The sequence below is a fragment of the Ovis aries genome, chromosome 19, assembly GCF_016772045.2.
Source record: "Ovis aries strain OAR_USU_Benz2616 breed Rambouillet chromosome 19, ARS-UI_Ramb_v3.0, whole genome shotgun sequence".
NCBI lineage: Eukaryota > Metazoa > Chordata > Mammalia > Artiodactyla > Bovidae > Ovis > Ovis aries.
Window position 1 is genome coordinate 7,265,429 of NC_056072.1, and position 19,362 is coordinate 7,284,790.

The 19,362-nt window shown below is 48.3% G+C and overlaps 1 protein-coding gene across 1 annotated transcript in view; it reads left to right on the top strand.

Annotated features, from left to right (window-relative positions):
* TRIM71 (tripartite motif containing 71) overlaps positions 1 to 17,356 on the top strand; it is a 66,824-nt gene extending 49,468 nt beyond the window's left edge. The window contains exons 3-4 of the mRNA XM_027957910.3: positions 5,102 to 5,236; positions 9,655 to 17,356. Coding sequence (XP_027813711.1) covers positions 5,102 to 5,236; positions 9,655 to 11,106 — 1,587 coding nt within the window. The 3' untranslated portion in view covers positions 11,107 to 17,356. The remainder of the gene's footprint in view (positions 1 to 5,101; positions 5,237 to 9,654) is intronic.
* Positions 17,357 to 19,362: the final 2,006 nt, after the last annotated feature.

Sequence of the window (19,362 nt, forward strand, 5' to 3'; positions counted from 1 at the left end):
TTGAGGGCAGGAAGAGAAGGGAATGGCAGAGGCTGAGACGGTTGGATGGCCTCACCCACTTGATGGACATGGGTTTGAGCAAACTCTGGGGGATGGTGAAGGACAGGGAAGCCTGGCAGGCTGCAGTCTGTGGGGTGGCAAAGTCAGACACAGCTTAGCAACTCAACAACAACAAATGTAATGTGAGAATTTCATAAAGGTTTTCCCTGGGGCCAACCACAGTTTGGATCAGGAATATAGTTGCTTTCCACATAAGACAGCCTTGATTCTTTCCTTCCTTTTTCATCACATTTAAGTTGCCATTAATCGTAAGGTACACATTTATTTTGTATACAACCAAGAAAGGAAAAAAGCCCGCTGACAATGTTAAGGTGAATCATACTTTGAAAGATACTCAGTGTGCTAAAGATACAGCAGTAGTTCTCATATCTGCTGTGGTGGCCTTTATTGGTGACACTTGCTTCTCTCTTATCTTCTGACTATCAGACCACTTTAAATACCTGTCATCAGGCCACCACCATTCTCCATGCAGACATCACTAATCGCTTTTGGCAATCTTCTCAGTGAAACCCAGATTGGCCTCAGACTCTCCTCGGTACTAAGTGGCCGCCACTCAACAGTCAGCTGGCATCACTGACTTCCCTGCCCAGATTGAGCTCCTCAACTTCAAGTGTTTGATTGAATCTGTTAACATTTGAAGACGATGTTTTTTTCTCAAGTGCCATGCTTGTTGGGTGATCTTTCTTCTTTCCTCCCTCCCCCGCTCCCCTTTTCTTTCCTTCCTTCTTATTTATTTATTTTAAAAATATTTGGGGTTGTGCCGGGGCTTAGTTGCGGCACACAGGATGTTTGGTTTTGGCATGTGGAATCTAGTTCCCTGACCGGGGGTCGAACCAGGCCCCCTGCATCAGGAGCACAAAGTCCCAGCTGTTGGACCACCAGGGAAGTCCGTCTTCTTTTTCTTTTTTAAAAAAATTAATTAATTTATTTTAGTTGGAGGATTGCTTTACAATACTGTGGTGGATTTTGCCATACGTCAGCATGAATCCACCATGGTGCACACTTCTTTTTTACTATCAAGTGTGTGTTTTCCAAGCTTCCCCAGCCCTTTCACCCACTGCCATTTCCCCCAACCCACCTGCCTCTTGCGTCCTTCATACGCTCTGCGTAGATAATGGGAACTAGTTAAGCACATCCTGGTCTGCACACCTTGGAGTGCAGTGCTTGCCTGAAAGTGGTGTAGGATTTGGAGAAGAAAGATCCATTTGGTCTCTTCATGCCGAGCTTTTATGACTTTGGGAATGGGGACGACTCAGATTACAACCAGAGCTTGGCTCCTCTTCTACCTGTCTTGGGCTTCCCCAGTGGCTCGGCTGGTAAAGAATCCGCCTGCAGTGCAGGAGACCTGGGTTCAGTCCCTGGGTCGGGAGGATCCCCTGGAGAAGGGAAAGGCTACTCACTCCAGTATTCTGGCCTGGAGAACCCCATGGACTGTATAGTCCATGGGGTCACAAAGAGTCAGACACTACTGAGCAACTTTCACTTCACTTCAATTTTACCTGTTCGGAAAATGGAAGGAATACTTCTTACCCTAGGGTAGGAGGGCCAAACCCAAGGGGAGGAGATGCTGAGAGCAGCCTGGCTAGGAGACAGGGTAAGGTGGGGGGGTGACCAGACCCTCACTGTCCATGTTGTCATGCAAGGGGTGGATGGTGGTCACTGCCCTCCGGCCAGTTCTTGCCCTATAGGAATGTGCACCTGTTATTTCCATTTCTTCTGATTTTAATGGGAAATCAGTTTGGTAAGTAATATGACATTAATATAAACCTAAGGCAGCTTGATGCCTTTGCTTACCATCGCGGAGGCATTTTAAAATGTTTCAGACATAGGCATGGTTGGCTCAGTGATATAGACGAGGACATCAGCTCTGTGCTGATTAATACCCAGCACCTCTGGAAACAGGGCATACCCATTATTGGTGTGCCAACCCGCCCTTTCGTGGTCATGCCATCTGAGGCAGGGGCTGCAGTGTTTCAAACAGCGTATCTAGAAGTGGGGGAAAGGACCTTGTTTCTTCCTTCTGACTTCCTGTTCTCAGCAGCAGCTCTTTTCCCCTCCTGGTAGCAGAAGTTGGTTCCAGTTCCCAGCTGTTGCCACTCCCAGAGTGAGCTGGGCCCTGGGGTGTCCCTCTCCACAATTCTGGGTCCCAGTAACCCCTACTTTTCTTTGTTCTCAGACACCAGGGAGTGGTAGCTGCTGACCTGAATCCTCAGGGTGCTCTTTGTCCTAGTAGGTCTCCACTTCCTGTACAACCGAATTCCTTGCATTAAATCGTCTCTGTTTAAATGTCTAGTGAGGTTTCTCTTTTTCTGAATCAGTCCCTACTGAAAACCTGAGATGTTTTGAAAGCTAGCGACTCTGTTATATCTCTGCTCCTATCTGCTCCTATACACACTTACTTGATTGATCAGTCTTAACTTTTTCTCTTTGGGGTACTTTGGATACATCCATCTATTTCAGCTTGTCTGCTGCTGTATTAGTTTCCTTGGGCTGCTATAAACTGGGTGACTTACAGCGATAGCAGTTTATTTTTTCGCAGTTCTGGACGATATAAGTCAGAAACCAACGTATCCCTAAGGCTGTGCTCCTTGTAAAGACTTTAGGGAAGAGCATTGTCTTGCTTCTTCCTGCCTTGACTTGAACCTGTATCACTTCCGGTTTCTGCCTCTGTCCACCCATGGCCCTCTGAGCCTCCGCGGTGGCTCAGATGGTAAAGAATCTGCCCACAGAGGTGGAAACCCGAGTTCGATCCCTGGGTTGGAAAGATCCCCTGGAGAAGGCAATGGCAACCCACTCCATTATTGCGGGCAGAATTCCAGGAGCCTGGCGGGCTACAGTCTGTGGGGTTACAAAGAGTCGGGCACAACTGAGTGACTGAGTGACTTTGACTTTTAACTTTCCCCCAGCCCTGTATTAAGAGTCATTGGATTTAGAACTCAGGCTAGTCCACTGTGACCTCATCTTAAATAGTAGCATTTGCAAAGACCTTATTTCCAAGTTAAGTCATTTCCTGCAGTTTCAGGCACATCTGAATTTTGGCAGGATGGTGTTTAACCCACTGCAGTCATGGGTTGGTATTCTCTACTTCCAATTTCAGTGAAGGAAGTGACATCTGAGCTGAGGTTTGGAATCTTGGGGTGATTTTGGAGGTGAAAGCCATCCCAGGCCATGGATAGCCTGTGAGGCATCCAGATCAGCCAGGTACCAGCTCCGATCCACTCAGTGGGTCCTTAGGCCTCCTGGGGATGTCCACTATGTCTGGTTTGGGGGCAGCTGCATGGGGTTCCCATGCCATTAATGTGTCTTCCAACTGAGTGTGAAGGGTGGTCAGTTAGGGGTCCCAATTATAAGTGACTGAATGAATTGTAGCTGATTGTTGTTGTTTAGTTTCTTAAGTTGTTGTCTGATTGTTTTTCGACCCCATGGACTATACTCCACCAGGGAATTCCCTGGCAAGAATACTAGAGTAGGTTTCCATCCCCTTCTTCCGGGGATCTTCTTGACCCAGGGATTGAACCCACGTCCCCTGCAGATTCTGTACTGCTAAGCCACCAGGGAAGCCCTTGTCACAACTGATTAGCTGAGAGCCTGGTCCTGAAAATAAGGTTGGTCATGTATTGTTTGATTCTATTTGTCTGAAATATCCAGAATAAACAGATCTAGAGAGACAGTAGGTGTTGGATGCCGTGGGGGAGAGGGAGGGGAGGTGGCGAACCACTGCTTCAGGGGCCTGGATGCTTCCTTTTGGGTGAAGATGTTGTTCTGGAGCCAGATAGTGGTGGTGACCGCACCACGTTGCGTGTGCTGAGTGTCACTTGTGGGATCACATCTCAAGGGAGGGGCTGCGAATAGGCTTACCTGCTTGTGTGATGTGGCTAACTGGGGTGAAGGGAGAGGATAGTTGCGCCCCTGTTGCTGGGGCTTATCAGCTAGGCTCTGTTAATAATAGCCATATTTGACTCCAGGCCAGGGTCTGGACCCAGCTCTTGCCATGTGTTGTTCTGCATTTTTCTCACGTTCACCCCAAAGTTAGAGAAGGCCAGGAACACGTCTGAAACCTTAGAAACTGGTAGGAGGTGGAGTTGGCATCTGAACGAACCTGGGTTTCTGAGCCCTAGGACGGCCATTCAGCCTGGCTTACCCAGGATGGGCGCCAGCCGTGGATGCGTTCCACGTCCCAGAAAGCCTCCTGTGCCAGGCACATGGTTGATGGCTCACCTGCAGCTGATTGCTGAGCCCAGGCAGGATCCAGACCCTTAGGCTCCCTGGGTTCCTCCTGATCTGGGCCACAGCAGTCGGTTTGGAATCCCTGATTTAATACTTCAGTATCTCAAATCCTTGTGGCTTCTCAAGACACATCATGTAATATTCATGAAAACACCAGGCCTTCTGTCTGGATTAATTTTTTATGAGCAATACTACGTCTGATTAAACGGGCTGATTTACTGGGGGGGCTGGTGGTACAGGGTAGGGGCGTGGTGGGGGCAGGGATGGGCTCTGGCGAGCTGTGTCTGGCCACAGGTGTGGCTTCTCAGGTGGGTGCGACACCATTCCCAGTTTGCACTTGGCGTTGCTTCTGAGCTCGGCTGTAGCCTGTGGCATGCCTCCCTCCAGGGATATGCTTGGCCTTCGGGGTTTCCCCCAGATAGGGATCCGGGCCAGAAAGCCTGTGGGAAGTCACTCGGGTGCCTGGAGTCGTATATTTCACATCTGACCCTCAGTCCCCGGTTTTGGGCTGTGACCCAGCTATAGTGGTTTCACTGTGTCGGAGTTATCTCTTTAACAATCCTGACATTCACTGTGGAGGTGCCATTTCTCATACAAAGAAGCCCAGCCCTTGCCCAGCAGCTCCTTCAGTTACATATCAGACAGAATCCCTTCTTTCTCCCAACGCCTGCTCTCTTTCCAAGGACGGGGCCCAGCAGGCCTGGGTGGGGGACCACGGCATTCATTTTTCAGGGCTGAGGAGAAGCAGCTGTAAGTGTTGCCTGTGGGGAATGAAGGTCTCTGTCGTGCTCTGAGATGGCTTTTGGTTTTCCAGCTGAGCATCGAGCAGGCGCAGACGGTGGCAGAGCAGGTGGAGATGAAGGCAAAGGTGGTACAGTCGGAGGTCAAAGCTGTGACTGCAAGACACAAGAAGGCGCTGGAGGAGCGGGAGTGTGAGCTGCTCTGGAAGGTAACTGGGGGTGCCCCAGCCCACCCTGGGCCAGCTCGGTGGCCGCATGTCCTCTGTGAGCCACAGCAGGACAGTGAGTGTTCTGATATCATCCCCTGGACCCTGGCTCCGCCTTTCAAATAGACTGCAGAAAGATGCTGCTTCTGCTGCTAAGTCGCTTCAGTCGTTGTCCGACTCTGTGTGATCCCATAGACGGCAGCCCGCCAGGCTCCCCCTGTCCCTGGGATTCTCCAAGGGTTCTCTCCTGGGGTTCTCTCAGGAACACTGGAGTGGGTTGCCGTTTCTTTCTCGCAGAAAGATGCAGGCGTGTCTAGACATTGCTGGTGCCCTCCGAGCAGAGAGACCCCTTTCAGAAGTAGTCAGGCCCCTGAGATTGGATGGAGTCTTGGGTTTTCTTGACACTTTTTTTTTTTTTTTTTTTTTTGGCATGTGGGATCTTAATTCCCCAACCAGGGATGGAAGCCGCGCCCCCTACACCACCAGGGGAGTCCCAGGAGGCTCGGGTTTTCTATTGCAGACACAACAGAAAATTCTAGGCAGGAAGAGTACAGTGGAGGCTGCCATCAGGAAAGCAGGCTGCTGAGATGCATCCTTAGTGTTGGTGCCCTGGCTGGCGGGACTTCCTGACGCCTGGTGGAAAGCCAGTTTTCCATGTGGGGGCAGTGAACGCGTGTGCCCTTTCTTCCTGTTGGAGCAGGAAGGAGCGCAGAGCCCGCTGGTGTGCTGTTTAGATAACATCAGCCGGAGAGGTGACTCGTCCCGCCCACGTGCCCAGCAGCATTTTCTTGTCAGATCTTCCACCCTTACCCAGGAAGAAAAGGGCAGGGGCCTTGAGAGGGGCCAGTGCCTCACGCCAGGTCCGCTGGAATCAGTCGCCGTCTCAGAATACACAGTGGCAACTACACAGGGGCTTCCCTGTGGCCCACTGGTCAAGACTGTGCTTCCGGTGCAAGGGGCGCAGGTTCCATTCCTGGTTGGGGAACTAAGAGCCCACGTGTCATTTGGCACGGCCAGAAAAAAAATTGAAGAAAGATGCTAGCAAAGACTATACAGACCTTATGTAAATTGTGTACTTGGGTGTGTGGTGCTTGTTGGGCTCATTGCATCTTGATTTTCTTTTTAAAATTATTTATTTGTTCTTGGTTGCACTTGATCTTCGTTGCTGCTCAGGGGCTTCCTCTAGTTGTAGGCGGGTGGCGGGGGTAGGCGCTACTCTTCCCTGCAGTTTGGGGATTTCTCTTGTTACGCAGCACAGTCTCTAGGCACACAGCCTGAATTCAGTAGTTGCAGCTCGTGGGCTCTAGATCTGGGCTGAGTAGTGGTGGTGCACGGGCTTAGTTACCCCAAGGCATGTGAGATCGTCCTGGATCAGGGATTGAACCCGTGTCCCCTGCACTGGCAGGCAGATGCCTGTCCGCTGGGCACTAGGGCAGTCTGACGGCATCTTGATTTCTGAAAATGATCCTCGTCAGTTTCCTGTGCCCTAAAACAGCGAATCGTGCCGGCCTTTTGGAAGGCTGCTTTGGCTTCTGCGTTGCCCCTTCCTGTTTGCTTTCTGCCTGCTTGGGTCTCTCAAGGAATATGGCTCCGCTCCCTTTTGGCAGGAGAGTCCTCGGGTAGAAACGGTCCAAGAGTTTATTCACACGGATTATTCGGGCACCTCTGTGGGCCTGCCACAGTTTTCAGACACTCTGATGTCCCCCGAGTCGGTCCCGTGCCACCCACGAATGGTAATTATAACCGAAAGGGGCCCCCTTCTTGCAACCTGAGAGCTCTGTGGTGAACTCTGCCACAAACTTGCTCTTCTGGATTTGTGGATGAAAAGGCCTTTGTGTGCGGGGGTTTCTGCAGACCTCACCTTAGTTCCCCTCCCGCTGGTGGGCCCAACTCGCATCCTCCTCCCTCGCAGGGCAGTGCTCTTTCAGGAGCACTCAAGAGCACGCGCTTTACCGTAGGAGAAGCAGATTGGGAAGCAGAGTCTCTCTTCTTCATGTAAGCAGCTTCTTGTTCACTTGCCTAAAATCTCACTCTTGGATGACCCAAAATCAGCTTGCTCATTCTGGACACACAGCCGTCCTATTCATCTTTGCTCTCTGCTGGAGTGCCTTGCCCCAGATCCTGGGGAGGTCTGCCTTCTCCACTAATCACTAAGTTTTCTGCTCCCTCCTGCCTGGGCACCTTTGTATAACGTTTTCTTATTGTGCATCTTGGTTATTGAAAATACTTGAGTGCTGTGTGACCCAGTTTTACGTGTCTGAATACACCTGCTTTCTTGTGGCTTACACATTTACAGCCACACAGTTGAGGGATCAGAACCGAGGCCCAGAGATATGGTCCAGAGTGACAACAGAGGATGTGGTTTCTCTTTGGTCCGCACCTTTGGGCTTCTCTGCAGGCACATCCTTCCAGAGTGGACAGATGAATGTGCAGGAATTGGGTTCAGAATCATGTTATCCACCCCGCAAGGGGAAGTCGGATTAAATCCAGCCCTTCTTCCAGTGAACCCTTATTCTAAAATAGACCCTCTGTGGCTTTCAGATCAGTTAGGCACTCAGAAGTCACGGTCCTCTCTGCAGAACAATGCAGACTAGCCGGGTGCCTGGTTTGTTCTCTTCACGGAGCAAAACACTTAGAGGAATCTCAAGTTATTTCATGCAAAAGAATGGAGAAATGGCTGCTTCAGTAGTCAAACAAAAATCCCATGTTCCCTAATAGTGTGGTTTGGGACCCTCAGAAACAGGACAGAAGCCATGTTTTTACATACTACAGCATTTTAGGGTTAGAGGCCCCTTTGGAGGTAATCCAGGCCAGCAGTTGCCAACAAAGGTCGTGTCTCCAGATCTGGGGTGTGGGGCCTCTTAGGCTCCCTGTTGAAAATCTCTAAAACCTGTGAACAGAGAAAACAGTGAAGATGGGGAACAGAGGGGGGATTAGTTTGTACTCTGGAATTAGATGCTCACCAAATCCTTCCTTATACTGCCTCCACACACAAGTGTTCTCCTGGTGATTGTGTGTGTGTGTGTGTATTGAGGAAGAGAGAGAAATAACCTTCAGGAGACTAAGTCAGACCTTCCTCGTGAGTCTCCATCACACTCTGTGTACCCTCTAACCCCTAGCACTGTCTGAGTTAGTCTTTCTTGCATTGCTTGCTTAGTATCTGTCTTTTCAGATTACAAGCTCAGTGGGGTGAGGCGCGTGTTTTCTGTTGGCCACGTGTATCTCTAGCGCCTGGTGCAGCAGAGGTGCTCAGAAACGTCTACTTCTGTCACATGGCTGTTGTTAACTTTTAATTTTTTAATTTTTTAAAGGCTTCCCTGATAGCTCGGTTGGTAAAGAATCTGCCTGTGGTGCGGGAGACCTGGCTTCGATCCCTGGGTTGGGAAGATCCCCTGGAGAAGGGAAATACTGGCTGCCCACTCCAGTATTCTGGCCTGGAGAATTCCCTGGACCGTATAGTCCACAGGGTCGCAACGAGTCAGACACGACTGAGCAACTCTCACTTGACATTTTTTAAAAAATATTTTGTTTATTCGGCTGCACTGGTCTTCGTTAGAGCACATGAGATCTTGAGCTGTGGCATGTGAACTCTTGGGTACAGCATGTGTAATCCAGTTCCCTGACTAGGAATTGAACCTGGGCCTTCTGCATTGGGAGCATGGAGTCTTAGCCACTGGCCACCAGAGGGAAGTCCCTAATTTCTAGCTTAGAGAAAAGTTGCGGGGATAATAAAAGAACGCCATGTATGCTTGATCCCGATTCACCTGTGATTTACATCTTGTTCTGTTTTCATCAGTGAGTGTGTGCGTGCGTGTGTGTGCGCGCACGAGTGTGCGTGTGCGTGCACGTGCATGTGCATGAGCTGCGTGCACATGCCTGCAGTTTGAGAGTAAGTTGGAATGTTGGCAACTCGGCACCTTCACAGACGAAATGTTCGCTTCCTCTGAGCAAGGACATCCTCTTAATCAAAACCAGGAAGTTGAGTCTTGATATGACACTAGTTTCAAATCTTGAGTCTAGTCCGCAGTCACATTTCAGCAGTAGTAGGTTTTTGTTGCTGGTGTTTTTCAGCCACACCACCAGGCATGTGGGATCTTAGTTCCCTGACCAGGGGGCGCAGAGTCGTAACCACTTGACCACCAGCGAAGGCCCACTCCCTCCTCAGAGCAGCATTTCCTCAGTCCAGGATTAGTCACTGCGTTTAGCCATCAGGTCTCTGTAGTCATCGCCTGTGACCAGGGAAAGTTCCCCCGCCTTCCTCTGTCTGCATTTTGCTATGCTGGGGGCGTGGATACCAGTCATTTCTGCAGCCCCACAGTCTGAGGCTTCCGTCGGTGTCTGAGTGTGTCAGCCGATGAATTGCTTTCTGTCTGTCTTCTAAGCCTCCGTGTCCTCTCTCTGGCTCTCACCTTTCCCTCCAGGTAGAGAAGATCCGCCAGGTGAAGGCCAAGTCACTGTACCTGCAGGTGGAGAAGCTGCGGCAGAACCTGAACAAGCTGGAGAGCACCATCAGCGCCGTCCAGCAGGTCCTGGAGGAGGGCCGGGCGCTGGACATCCTGCTGGCCCGGGACCGCATGCTGGCCCAGGCACAGGAGCTCAAGGCCGTGCGCAGCCTCCTGCAGCCCCAGGAGGACGACCGGGTCATGTTCACACCCCCCGACCAGGCCCTGTATCTCGCCATCAAGTCCTTCGGCTTCGTCAGCAGTGGGGCCTTCGCGCCACTCACCAAGGCCACGGGCGATGGCCTCAAGCGGGCCCTGCAGGGAAAGGTGGCCTCCTTCACCGTCATCGGCTACGACCACGACGGGGAGCCACGGCTGTCGGGGGGTGACCTCATGTCGGCCGTGGTCCTGGGCCCCGACGGCAACCTGTTTGGCGCGGAGGTGAGCGACCAGCAGAACGGGACTTACGTGGTGAGCTACCGGCCGCAGCTGGAGGGGGAGCACCTGGTGTCCGTCACCCTCTGCAACCAGCACATCGAGAACAGCCCCTTCAAGGTGCTGGTCAAGTCTGGCCGCAGCTACGTGGGCATTGGGCTGCCCGGCCTGAGCTTCGGCAGCGAGGGCGACAGCGATGGCAAGCTCTGCCGCCCGTGGGGCGTGAGCGTGGACAAGGAGGGCTACATCGTGGTGGCCGACCGCAGCAACAACCGCATCCAGGTGTTCAAGCCGTGCGGCACCTTCCACCACAAGTTCGGCACCCTGGGCTCCCGGCCGGGGCAGTTTGACCGGCCTGCCGGGGTGGCGTGCGATGCCGCCCGCAGGATCGTGGTGGCCGACAAGGACAATCATCGCATCCAGGTCTTCACCTTTGAGGGCCAGTTCCTCCTCAAGTTCGGGGAGAAGGGCACCAAGAACGGGCAGTTCAACTACCCCTGGGACGTGGCGGTGAATTCCGAGGGCAAGATCTTGGTCTCAGACACGCGGAACCACCGCGTCCAGCTGTTCGGGCCCGACGGGGTCTTCCTGAATAAGTACGGCTTCGAGGGGGCTCTCTGGAAACACTTTGACTCCCCGCGGGGCGTGGCTTTCAACCACGAGGGCCACTTGGTGGTCACCGACTTCAACAACCACCGGCTCCTGGTCATCCACCCGGACTGCCAGTCGGCCCGCTTCCTGGGCTCCGAGGGCACGGGCAACGGGCAGTTCCTGCGGCCGCAGGGCGTGGCTGTGGACCAGGAGGGGCGCATCATCGTGGCCGACTCCAGGAACCACCGGGTGCAGATGTTCGAGCCCAACGGCAGCTTCCTGTGCAAGTTCGGCGCCCAGGGCAGTGGCTTCGGGCAGATGGACCGGCCCTCCGGCATAGCGGTCACGCCGGACGGGATGATCGTCGTGGTGGACTTCGGCAACAATCGAATCCTCATCTTCTAATCACGTTTCCTGGGCTTCCGTGTTTGGGGTGCGCGTATCCATCTGTCCTCTCTGTCTCTTTCCCCCACTTTTGAATTTCAAAGTTAAGAAACTGTCTCAGGGAAAAAAAAATTTTTTTTTTTTTTTTTTTTTGCTTTTGTTTGAAAGACAACAAGAAAAGTACAGCATTGCTTACGTCCTACCTCATCTTTATTTTTTTACAGATGAATGTACTTATCTTTTCTGCAGGGATTGAGCCTGTGAAGTGATATCTCTATCTACCTCAGAAACCTTTGACATTTCCTTCTCCGACAGGCCCTCTGCCTCCTCCCACACTCGCTCAGTGGGGGTTTCCCTCCCCCCTCCATGGGGTGTGACCCGCACAAGCCTAGCATCTCTGTGGCTGGTGGGGGGGCACTGGATGTGTGCGGTGGGGTGCGTTCTGTAGATTGAGCCAAGGAAACATGAGAAAACTACTAAGTGAAAAAAAAAAAAACTATAAAACTTGGGAAAATAGGATTTAAGATTCTTAACTGTAGAGTATTTGTGTTCTTAAGAATACTGTGTTTATGGTGTTAGGTTGTGTTGTATGATCTTGGTCTTTATGGGAAAAATCTTTTTTTTTTTTTTTCTTTTTTTTCCTTTTTTTTTTTTTCTAATGCTGCAACAGAGGACTTTCCTGTGTTCTCCCTGTATACCTCAGTGTGTTTCTCATCCTGATCATCACCATGTTTTCTTACTCCTAGAAGATGTGGCTGTGGCTTGCTAGCCGAGAAAAGCTGACCATTCCTCTTTTAGGGTGTGCAGTCTTTATTTCTTCTGAGGGAGGGGGTGTGTGTATGTGTGTGTGTGTGAGAGTACAACCACCTTACACCAAAACAGCAAAACCACCTCCCAAAGAACTTTCTTCTCACACTTTGGTTTCTGATAAATAGATGTAGTTCAGGCTTTTTGCTTAAAAGTATTCTCAGAAGTTAAGTGATTTTTCATTTGCTGTTGGTTATAAAGAATACATTTGAAGGAAGAAGAAAAGTCACCTCCTTCTCAAAATGAGGATTTTCAGGCATGGACTGGAGCGTGGACATGAGTGGGTGGCGTGCATGTGCTGAGTCGGTCAGCAGAGAGCGTGAGATACAGGCGAGGGACCCCCAGACTGCGGTTGATTGTGGTTCTCTGAACACTAGGTGTTTCTCCTCCTAGGATGAGGAGGCAAAGGAATCAACTTTTGTTTTAAAAGCACAATTTTTTCCTGCTTTGGAAGTTCAGGGAGATGGGATGTTTGCGAGTCAAGTAGGAACAGCCCACTCCCACACCCTCTCCTCAGCTCACCTTCACAGAGCAGTCTGCTCCTGAGCCACGGGGCGTGGTTCGTTTTCCCCTGCAAAGGCCTTTGAATGTAAAGGGTTTGTAAGCCAAATCGCCCCAACCTGAACAACGTATAGGACAGAATACCTCTAGTTCAACCAAAGAAGGAAGATTTAGGAAGCCGGTCTCCCCAGCTGCAGAACCATCAGATGGCATCTGTTGCTTTACAGGGTGGGTTTGTCAGGAGCTGGACTGGGGTGCAGAGCCTTGCGCTTCTGAGCCTTGGCTGTCTTGGAAATACTGAACTGAGAACCGAATTCCAGAGGGGCACCAGAGAGTGAGGTGCGCCTGGACGGCAATGTTGAATAGGATCTGTCCCCTAACAGATCAGTTTCTCACCCTGTATTGAAGAGAAATTCCTCTCGCCGTATGGCTAGGGTTTTTAACGAACAGAATAAACTAATAAATGGAACAACTCCTGTTGTTCCCAAAGAAAAGGAGATGATGGGAAATAGTGTAGCCAGCCAATCAAATTGCTTTTCCCATCCAGCTTTTGGGGATATTCACCATGTTGCGGTCCCCCCTCTCTTCCCATTGCTTTAGCTCTGGGGTTTCTAAGTGACCGAGATGGGGAAAACCTCGTTCCATAAAGGAGAGCTAGATGCAGTGAAAGACCCCCAAACTGAAAGCAGCTTCAAAGTGCTGTCACCCAGATGCAGTGTTGCTGGGTAGGGAGGTGTCAGGAGACTTTGTTCAGTAAAAGCGTCTCTTCTTTGATTGAGGAATTTAATAGTGATTCCCTAATAGTGAATTCCCCTCTTAATTCCTGTTCAGTTCTCTTTTATGTTGTCCCTAACTTCTCAGTTCTTTGGCTGGTAAAGAGCACATGTAATTAAGCATTTCTTTTTATTTATTTTGAAATAACTTGGTGCTGATCCTCCTTCTCTCAGTCCTCCTGCTCCCCCAAATAATCACCAAAGACGACTGATTTTAAATGCTTAAGTTTTTTGTTTTGTTTTTTTTTTTTTAGCTGGTGGGGCGTGGATCTTAAATTCTTTCAGATGTTCTCTGAAACTCAGGTCGTGATTATGGTTAGTCTGAGTTGTTTGAGGTAGTCACTACCTTCAGTTACATCTTCACCTTCACTTTTGCTTCCCAGTTTCCCTATTTGTGGGGAAATATTGGGACCTGAGTGAGAAATTTACTTGCTGAGTAGCAGTAACTAACGCTGCTTCTTCAAAGTTTGTCTGTGGATCTGGTTGTGAATCCAGGGTTTCCACACGTGGCTGAAATGACCAGGGCTTCATTAATCAACTGTCCAGTGTGCAGGCTTAAAGCAGACAGGCCCCCTCCTTGAAACGAGCACGGAGGGTGGGTGACGCAGCCTCTTCAGTCTTTGTAAAAGATAACATCTCCTTACCTTGCCTGCGCCTAGGATTGTGCGTCACTGCCATTCGAGAAACGTGGTCACACTTGGGAAGCTTTTGTTTGTAAAACACTGCCATCTGTGGCTGCTCCCGATTGACTCCTGACCTGCAAGGGATTGGTGCAAAGCACTCGGAGTGTGCTTCTTGTACAGTGTGGAATGCTCCGGATCAAAGAGTCGTGAGAAAGGCTAGCCTTTGGACCTCCCTAGAATGAGTGAGGCTGTTCACAATAAGTGTTTACCAGTGCGGGTCTCTGCCCCTTAGGATGTGGGACACCAGGGCAGCAGGAATTGGGTCAAAGCAGGAGTCCTTAACTTGGTGTGAAGATAGGGTTCCTGGGTGCTGTGAGGGAGGAGGATAAAATGTTTCTGTTCAGGAATGTGATGCTGAGACAGTAGTCCCCGTGTATGTCCGATCTGGTCAGGGGATGGGATGGGGTGTAGGGTCAGTATATGGTTTGAGATGCCAATTGGATTTAGATGTACAGGTTTAAATATTGCAATGGCTAAAGGAAATCTAAACAGCCCACAGAGGCAAACCACTTTTGGTTGACACCAACTTGACATTTCAGAAGTATTACTGGTGTTTGGGTTTGTTTTGTATGGTGGGTTTTTTTTTTTTGAATACTGGGTTGGCCAAAAATTTGCTAGGGTTTTTCCATAAGGTGTGATGGAAAAACCCAAACGAACTTTTTGGCCAACCTAGTAATTCCTGTGCGAATTTGGTCACGAGAAGCAGTTCTATCTCAGCCTGTGCTCTGTGGTGGCTGGCAGGTGGCACTCACGTTGGCTGCAGTCCAGTGGCTCAGACAGGACCCCAAGTCCACTGACTCTTTGATTGACAGAACCCTTTTAAGTCTAACTTATTTGGGGAATCGCAAGACTAGGGTACCATAAACAAAATCTAAATTACACGCTGGGCCAAAAACAAGTTGCCAGAATGGAAGGCACTTTGAAATGCGGTTGTAAGAGAAGACCGGGAGATTGGCTCCGTCTGCTTTATTCTAGTTAAGCCAAAGCTTAATGGTTAGAGGAGGGAAGTCTTAACTGTCTTCTGTGTGTTGTCTTCCTCTCTGAAGATCTTAAGACTGCTGTGTCCTGGTAGATAGCGAAAGATATGCCAAAGCTATAGGCTGGTTTTATGTTTGTTTGTGTTTTTTTTTTTTTTTTTTCCCTGCTGTTAAAAAAAGAAAAAAATCCAATGGTGCCAAAAAGTATTAATATTTAAGACATCACTCTTACTGAGTTTCCAACAGTCTGGGGCTGTATAAAAAGTCTTAATACTTGCGTGTGGTGGAATCGCAGAACCTGGCCCTCCCAATCTTCTCTGGCTCTTGGCAGGCCGGGGCATAAAACACAGACAGATGCAAAACACACCCACCCACCCACTCCACTCCACACCGTCTGCTTTTGTTTCTTTTCTACCTCACTTTTGGCAAAAAGTCCTCTACCTCACACTAGCATCTGACGGGGTCTCTGAATAGTATTAATCCACCAGGAGTGGGTGGGAGCAGGGAGCTACCTCTAGAAGAAAATGCTTTCATTAATTCCAGAACTGACTTCTCCCAGGAGAAACATTGGACCGACCTTGAAAAAGAAACCTGGAAACCAAATCTTCCTATACTCATGCAGCACAGAGTCCTTAAACCCAAATATTTCTTACCAATCTGGCTTTTTTCCCCCACCAGGAGTTAACAACGCACACCGTTAGCACATTGCTCAGTGTTCTGAAACCACGAGTACATCTGACCTGTTTGAGGACTTAACTGCAAATGAAGACCTTTAGGTCTGTCTTTTTTTTTTTTTTTTCTCTTCAAGAGAAAAAATATTTTATCTGTATTTTGAATGTCTACAAATACAGCCTTTTAGGAGCAATTCTAAGGGTCTGGTTGTTGAAAACATCACCTATTGGAAGGGAATGAGCATCCTTTAGACCTCATGATTGTATTTATCCCCTTTCTGGGCCCAGCAAGGCATGCCTCAACCCTGACATTGCAACAATCACTGTCTGACTGAGCAGTGATGGTGAAGGGTGTGTCACTTTTTCTGTGTTTGATTTTTCCTTTCCCCCCTACCAAAGGTAACACATTCTTTGATGGGTTGTTCTTTTCCTTTGCTTGTTGATTAAATACTTGATAAAGTTGAGAAGCACATTACCATGATAATACTGTATTGCCTCTCCACCCCTCTTCCTCTCCTCGCTTCAATTTTTGTTATAGTTTGGAAGAGAGGGTCCTGAAGACCACTGTCATTATCGTGCATTTGCTTTAAGGATGTCATGGTGAAGAAATACCTCAGTGATGCCTATTTTAAAAACTGATCTTACGGGTTAACAAGCCAGCCTGGTGGGATGTTTTTCCATCATCATTTAACCAGTAATGGTTCTAAAAGTTTTGTGTATCCACATGGTCGTAGACCTCCTTTTAATGATTGTATTAACTTCCAAGCTCAGGTAGTATTTTTCTTAAGGCTCTATCCCAGAGCACGCTGACTGAATGTTCCTGTGTGAAGCACAGTGTTTACTTCCTTGAAATAACCAGCTCTGGAATAGTTCTTTGTGTTCCTAGCAGTCTGTGTAGTTGTCTTTTTCAGAGGAAGATTTTTCACATTTCTGGGATGTTCTTGTTTTTAGGGCGGTAAGATTTCTTTCTTTCTTTTCTTCAATTCAGTGCAGGTGAGAGGGTGGGTGGGCAAGGGATGTTGTTTTTAGCTAGCATGTTAGATATAGTCGGGTGGGTGGGAGGGTTATTAGTGTTTGTTGTTGGTTTTTTTTTTTTTTTTTAATGAATCTTGCTTAATACTGTCCATTAGCTGTCATGCCCGGTCAACAAAATGCTTTAAATTTGAAAGTGTAGAACACATGGCTTGGTTGAGGGGTTTTTTTGTTTTGTTTTTGTGAGAAAAGCAAATGCAAATTTGGAGAAATTAACACGGGCATGTTGCCTGAGATTAGAATGACTAAGATAAGTTTTTGTTTTTTTTGTTTTTTTTTTTTTTTAATTTGTTCAAGGCAGACGTGGTGTAAGGAATATGCACCACCAGACTAACTGCCTGGGCCACAGAAACCTATGCTGCAAACCCTCCTGGTTGCTGACTGCCTCTTGACACTTTTCAAAATGGGCATTGCAGCGGTGGTGTGGATCCTGTCCATTAAGTGGAGAACTGGGGAAGTGAAGGGTTTTCCCCAGACCTTTAAGGTGGGTTCTTGTTTGGGTGTTTTTTTTTTTTGTTTTTTTTTTTTTTCTCCTCCCTTCTGGAGTTTTACTTCTAAATGATACACTGCAGGCCTCAGGCATGACAGGCAATGAGCAGGTGAAGAACCGATGGGAAAGTGTTCAAAAACTCCTGTGTTAGCTAACAGGCTTCTGAATGTATCGCTGTGGTCCACAGAGGAGGCTGGACAAGGTAGCAAGGAGATGATGTATCAGCTACTGCAGCCTTAAAACAAAGTTGGTGTCTCTTTGGACTTTAAAATTGTTCCTATGCAGCTTATTTTATTTTTGTTTAATCAAATAAACAAGAGGGTTTTTTCCATGGAAAGGCTGTGTCTGTGTGGTCCTTGATTTGAGAAAAAAGGAGGGTGTGTACACTGCCATCATGAAAGGGACATCTGTGATGGAGGATCCAGAGTGAGTGCTCTGGTCAGTGGATCAGATTGGGTCCATACAGTTTGCAGAGCAGATGGATACCATGTTTATTTATTTATTTATTTATTTATTTTTACATAAACCAAATACATTTTTATTTATTTGGCTGCACTGCATCTTAATTGCAGCACATGGGATCTAGTTCCCCTACCAGGGATCAAACCCAGGGCCCCCTTGTATTGGGAGCACAGAGTCCTAGCCTAGCCACTGGGCCACCAGGGAAGTCCCACAAACACCTTTATTTTTTGAATTTTTTTTTGGCCATATCCTGTGGCATGTAGGATCTTTCTCCGACCAAGGATGGAAGCCAGGTCCCAGCAGTGAAACTGCCTAACTAACCCCTGGACCACCAGGGGACGTTCCCAACTTTTCTTTTTTTGCGGAGGGGCGTAAGGCAATTTTTATTTTAAAGAACAGTTTTAGGTTCATAACAGAAATTGAGACGAAGGCACAAAGATTTCCCAGAGGCCTCCTGCCCTCACACGTGCATAACCTTCCCCTGCAATCCACATCCTCCTGGTGTTTCTCTGAAATGATGCAATGATCTAGGACTAGGCAATGGTGATGGTTTTTACAAGTAAGTGGGTGAATTCTATGGTATATGAATAATCTCAATACGAAAAGGCACAGTACATCGGGTTTTATTAAAAATTAATGCTTAAATGAAAGGTTTGATTGGTTTTTCTGGACTGGTATTGGGAGGGCCGCATGGCTAGCCTACCCTGAAAGTTGTAAGTGGTAGTCATATGGTGACACTTCCCAGCAGGGCTATTTCTTGGGCCTGGTGAGCCCTTGCTGAGTTCTGGTCCCTCTTCCAGGACCTCAGACAGTATTCTAAGGAAGGCAACATCACCAGCCTGGATTTAGGAATGAGGCGAATACACCCAGCCAACCAGAGATGTACATATGACCAAAATATGTACAGTTGTTACTTTCAAAATATTAAAAAATCAGTCCAATGAACATCATGAAAAAGTGAAAAGAGAAGGCTTGGCCTTGGAGAAAATACCTATAAAGGTATGAAAACCTAAAGGTCAGTCATGTCCAACCCTTTGTAACCCTGTGGACTGGAGCCCACCGAGCTCCTCGGTCCATGGAACTCTCCAGGCCGTACTAGAGTGGTTGCCATTCCCATCTCCAGGGGATCTTCTTGACCCAGGGATCGAACCCAAGTCTCATGTGTCTCCTACACTGCAGGCAGCTTCTTTACCACAGAGCCACCAGGGAAGCCCCTTATAAAGGTATAAATAACAGCAAGTAATATATTCCAGAATATTTAAAGAATTACACATCAATATGGAAAATACAGTCCAATTTTTAAAAAATAGGCAAAGGATCGGTTAGGTAATTTATAGAGCTCAGCTGCACTAGAGCTCAGGGAAATAACAAAACTAAGCAAAAATAAGATACCATTTTGTACTCAAAAGTTTGACAAAAATGTTAAAGTCTCATAGCAAGTGCTGGGAACTGTCATACACAGCTGGTGGGAGTGTACAACTGTTGGCAGGGGTATTTGTCAATACCTAGTAAATGGAAGACGTGGGTATGCACTGAGATGCATCCTTTCACCTGGAGTGTGCTTTGGAGAGACTCGCACAAGACATGAGAAGAGTACGCATGATACATTTATTCACTGGACTATAAAATGAATGACCAGGAGCTAACTGTGGGTGCATTTAAAAGTCGAAGGAGCTAGTTTCAGGGGGACTTGACGGTATACCTTTTTTGAAATATAAGTTCAAATTATTTGCTCAATGTGGAAAATACCTAAATCACAGAAATGAAGAAAATCAACTTTGTTTTATGCAAACTATAAAGGGCCAACCAAAGTCAAATGGTGTCTGATGAAATGGACAATTTTAAATTAGAAGCCAATATATGTTTGTCTCAGAGAAGTGC